A 5,138-nucleotide genomic window follows, 5' to 3' on the forward strand; every position below is an offset into this window, starting at 1 on the left:
CTATGGGACAATGGAAATGCTTAAAGAGTGATATCTGCACTTATAAGCTTGTTCTGTGTGGGAGGGGGACACACCTCCCACACTGCGGAGATTTTGCATTTTCAGAAGTGAAATTCAGCGATTTGATGCACACTTTGGGTGGGGTATTTGGACAATTTTCTATTAAAAAAATTATTTTCCCTGTAAAAAGATAAAAATCAAAAATTAAAAAAAAAAACTTTTTATTGGATGTTAAGCCAACAGGTAAACAAACATATTTACAGAAGGTACACATAAAGTCAACATCAGCAAGGTCAACATATCACATGGTAAGTACAGATCAATTATACAGAAGTTTCAACTGTCAATATCTTGTGGGAATTGGTTGTTCAACTTATCAAATATTACAATATATCATCTCATGAAACGGGCACACAATTTAAGAGCTATATTATAGAGAGTTAAGTTGGATTGTCCATTTATTCAAATGGTTCGGTAAATTGTCTTTCTTTTCCAAGCCCCTGGGAGCTGGGGGTGCTGCAGCACCCCTGACTTTTCGGAGCAAGGGGGCATAGCACCCCTATGAAAAATAAAAGTTTTCAGGACGGGGAGGGGGGGGGGGGTAGGGGCAAAATACTTCGGACTATATGATGTGAGGGAGCGGAACAGCAGACCGGGGAAGGGGGGGGGGGGTCAATTGCATTTTCAGAATTAAAATTGAGCGATCTTATGGGGCACACTTTTGGTGAAATGTTTGGATTTTTCCTTTGAAAAAATGGTAAGATAAATAGGTAGTCAAAGGGAATGTGAAGGGCATTCTACCACCTCTTCTGAGTGTGCGTGATCACTTTACATACAACGGAATTCTGACATTTTAGAACACTTTCCACAGAAAAGAATTTTGAAATTTGTTAGGGGGGCCTACCTCCCCCCCCCCCTCAAAAAAAAAAAGAAAAAAAGAAAAAAAGAAAGTGTACCAAGTCAATAATTGACTCCCGGCGGAGCAGAGCAAGGGGAGGGTGTGGTGCCCTTCCACACGCCTGGATGGAGATTTTGCATTTCTAAAATTCAAATTCAATGCAACGATCTGGCGCAAACTGTTTGTTTTGTTGTGTGGAATCTGGACATCTTAGAATCAAAACAGTGCACTAATTAAGTCTATAAAGGGTGACCGAGCGGGGAAACGGATGTGTCAAGGTTCAACGCAGAATATTTGTGTATAAGACACTATCGCCAAAAGAACAGTCATTTTCGCCGTAAGCGAAGGCGATTTGGTCTTTAGACGTAAGATTTTGGCCAACATTTGAGATTGACATCCAACTTTTCTCTTCAAAATTCCACATTTTGTAGGTTGTATTTCGAAATGTTGTTGATATCAGTCAGAAACTAGAAAATTTCCCCTACAACCTGATACCAAAATGTCAATTTGGTCCCTGAGGTAGGTCATTTTTTGACCTTTTTCGGGATGTGGCGCGAAATCACATTTGCCGAGAAGTTTCAGGTTTTGCCCGAGCGGGACTCAAATAGCCGTATACGGCAAATCAGCTCATACACATTAGGTGACGTCGCTCAAATCCGATGTTTCTTGTAGCTCTTGTAGCGAATGGAATTGGGTGCTTTTTCAATCTCAAAAACAGTTTGGGGGTAAAGTTACATCGTCTAAAAGATATCCAGTTTTGTTAACTAGCTTCTTAGCTTTCCGTAGATATCAAACTTGTAATATTTCTAGATTCTCTATAAATTTCTGCTTTAAGAGAGGATATCCAGCATGCACGCACAACGAGCACAACTTTGGGTGATTGTTTCAGGACTACAAGGCATATTGGATATGTATAGACCTAGGCCTACACACACACACACACACACAAATATATATATATATATATATATAATTATATAGGCCTTGTTAGCTGATGAAACCCGGAAGTGGCACTAGAAGTCTGAAGTGGGCCCCACTTTTGAAAACGTGGCGCCGGCCATGCTGAGATGCATGCAAAATGCGAGTTCTAACGAAGCACTTGTGCAATAAAATAATAGGACACACTGGGCAGCATGCTACCAAAAAGTTGTTAAAAGCAGGCTTATTCGTAGAATTTTGTTTTCAAATGCTTTAGGATACTTTCAACCATCGATGATTAGTGTCGCCTTTTGGTGTTCTAGCTCCCACAGATCCTACGAATGGCTTTAGCACGTGAAAAAAGAAACTGATATCAGCGGTAGATGTAAACTTGTTAGGGGCCCATAAACTGGGTACGTACATTGTATGTGGTTTTTTGTATCCTTTGTAAGCGCCAATGACCTTCACTTCGGAGGAACGTTTCATGAAACATTCTGTCAGTGATTTTCACTGACAAATGTACTATCAGCGAATCAGATGCAAGGATTTCAGTAGCTTTTAACAGTTGTCAGTGAAAATCAGTGACAAAACAGGGGCGGATCTAGCTTTTTATAAAGGGGGGGGGGAGGGTGTGGGAGGGGGGTGTCCCCCCTCCCAGAGTAGGGAGAATTTTTGAAAATCTGTGTGTGAAAATGGCGTTTTCTTCCATCTAAAACACCACTATTTTTGGTATAGAGGTCGAGAAATAATAATAATAATAATAATAATAATTAAATAAAATAAATACATAAATAGAAAAAAATACAATTACAAGTTTTAAAAAAAAGATAAGATTAAAAAAAAAATGGTCCCCGGATTTTTTTTTTTTTTTTTTTTGGGGGGGGGGGTTGGGGTTGCAACCCCCCACCCCCTCTAGATCCGCTTCTGCAAAATGTTTCATGAAACGGTCCCCAGGTGAGGCAAAGCCAAGGCCGCGTAACTTTCGGAACGTATGGATCTATATACCATGCAAGCAAGGCCCAATGGCCCAATGCTATTTAAAAAGTCCTCTCTCTCTCTCATTACATTGTACTGTAATTTTCCGCATTTTTACCTCCGCCAAGGGAGGAGGTTATGTTTTCGTTACCGTTGGTTAGTAAGTTAGTTAGTTAGTTAGTTAGCTGGTTAGTTAGTTTGTTTGTCCGGTGCAAAATAACTCAAAAAGTTGTGCACGGATTTGGATGAAACTTGCAGGAAAGCTTGAGAATGACACATTACAAGGATCACAGATGAAATAAATGACTGAACAAGCCGTGCGTGTGGTGTAGGTAGCGCGCATCCCGGCGGCCGAGGCGCGGCCCCTGCATAAAAAATGCATCAAATGCAGACGACACGCGTTGCATGCTTATGCATGGTGCACGTGTTATACGTATGCCTTTAATACACACGTAACTACAGCATGTATGCAGAGTGTGTGTTTTTTTCTCAATTAATATGGAGGACATGGTGTGCAACTACCGAAAATGTCGGAAGACAATAAATTCGAACGCCTGGGTGACATCCTGCTCACGTATCCTTGCTTGAGCTTTTGAGGCTTGACCGACCTCCATTCGTTGTAAATCATAGAATCTAATGTCAGGGACCAGTGTGCATTTATCGATATCGCGCACACCAGTAAACTGCGATTCGATCAGCCCGAACACGAAGCGTAAACCAGTGTCTAGCGTTAGTGTCTAACGTAGCATACTTAAAGTGAAATACAATTATCGTGCTAGTGGTAGTACAAACTACAGTACCAGCTACCAGGGCCTAGAGCCATTTATATGTCTATTTCTACTGTATCGTTAGGTCCCTATCTAGAACCTATAGAAAGAATAGTCTAGAGGCTAGACTGCATGCACAGGGTAGTAGCAGAGCGCAGGAGGGATCGATGATTGATGGAGCCGCAGAACGTTTTTTTTTTTTTTTTTTTTTGGGGGGGGGGGGGAGGACTGTGCTGCGGGACGCAAGGGGGTAACCCCTTCCCCCTCTCCCTCTTCGTTTGTGTTTGTTTGTGTGTGTGTGTGTGTGTGTGTTTAATCAACAGAACACCCAGATTACATACAAATACTAAGTAAAAGTCTGGTCTGTCTTAATTTTGACCACTTTGTTAATGTTGGGTTTATCAGGAGAACTTGGTTCTATCTAACGTTAACGTTAGAACTTAATTCGTAAAATCTTATATTTCTAACCGATACGGCGATAGAAGTACTAGCAGAAAAATAGAAGGAAGTAAAGTATCTAGAAAAGTGTCAAACATAAGACTTTCTAATTGTTATACTGTTAGCTGATGTGCTTATAGAACTAATTATGTCTCTATTTCTGTTGCAGTGTTGGTTAGAGACATAGAGTTCTAACGTTAGGTCTAACGTTAGGTCTAGGGGGTGTAGATCACCCTATACATTTCTATCAAATATAGCAACGAGAAAGGCAGGCTTTCCAGAAACATTATTCCCTTAACTCTTACAAAACTTCTATTTTTTTTTTTTTTTTAATGATGTCAGATATATTTTGCGACGAGCATGGATCCCAAGAATTCAACAAGAAAACTGTTTGTCCAGCTTGTAAGTGCTGCTGACTTGGTTTAATGTCACAAATTTGTGGATCCCTGTATCTTATCAATATTATCACTAACGTGATTTGTATACATATGCCAGGTACAATGCACAACTTCTGCATGGGTACTGCCTTTGTCTTTATCAGAATTGTATAGCACTATCATACCATTATGTCAAATACGTTCATGATTAAAGTCATGAAAGTATGATTGATTATTCATGAACCAATGTAGCTACTTACATGTGGTGACATACTGCAGTCATATAAATCTTTGAATGTGTCCTGGTGTTCAAAACTTTCATACTAGTATTTGTCCAACTTTCCCCTAATTCATTGCTTCAATATACTGCATATCTAATTTTTTTCTCTTTCTTTCTTTCTTGCTAAATTGTTTGCTTGTTTGCTGCGTGTCTTCATCTTCGTAAGTGACTGTTGAAACATTAAAAATCTTTTATGTTTTTGCATCATCAAATTCAATTACAAAATGTATCTTGTTGCTGTGATAAGGAATGAAATGTTGGCTGCCAGTGAATTCTTGGAACAATGACAAAAGTGTAGACCTGCCATTCGTGGCAAAGTAATGCAGTTGACACAGTATGCTTTCTTTACATGGGTAGGTATGGAGACAGATAGATTGCTAGAAAATCTATGAAAGATAATCGTATGCATTTTTAGTTCTATGACACTGTGAAAGACTCCCATTGCCTTCCATGGCTAATCCCCACCAAGCAGAAATTATTGTTAC

The 5,138-nt window shown here is 39.7% G+C and overlaps 1 protein-coding gene across 2 annotated transcripts in view; it reads left to right on the forward strand.

Moving 5' to 3' along the window:
* The first annotated feature begins 3,195 nt into the window (after positions 1–3,195).
* Positions 3,196–5,138, forward strand: part of LOC140231003 (E3 ubiquitin-protein ligase CCNB1IP1-like) — a 36,254-nt gene continuing 34,311 nt past the window's right edge. For both annotated transcript variants that reach the window (XM_072311153.1, XM_072311154.1), the window contains exons 1-2: positions 3,196–3,365; positions 4,339–4,398. In XM_072311153.1, the coding sequence (XP_072167254.1) occupies positions 3,290–3,365; positions 4,339–4,398 (136 nt within the window). In that variant the 5' untranslated portion in view covers positions 3,196–3,289. The remainder of the gene's footprint in view (positions 3,366–4,338; positions 4,399–5,138) is intronic.

The sequence above is a fragment of the Diadema setosum genome, chromosome 7 (genome assembly GCF_964275005.1).
Source record: "Diadema setosum chromosome 7, eeDiaSeto1, whole genome shotgun sequence".
Taxonomy (NCBI): Eukaryota; Metazoa; Echinodermata; class Echinoidea; order Diadematoida; family Diadematidae; genus Diadema; species Diadema setosum.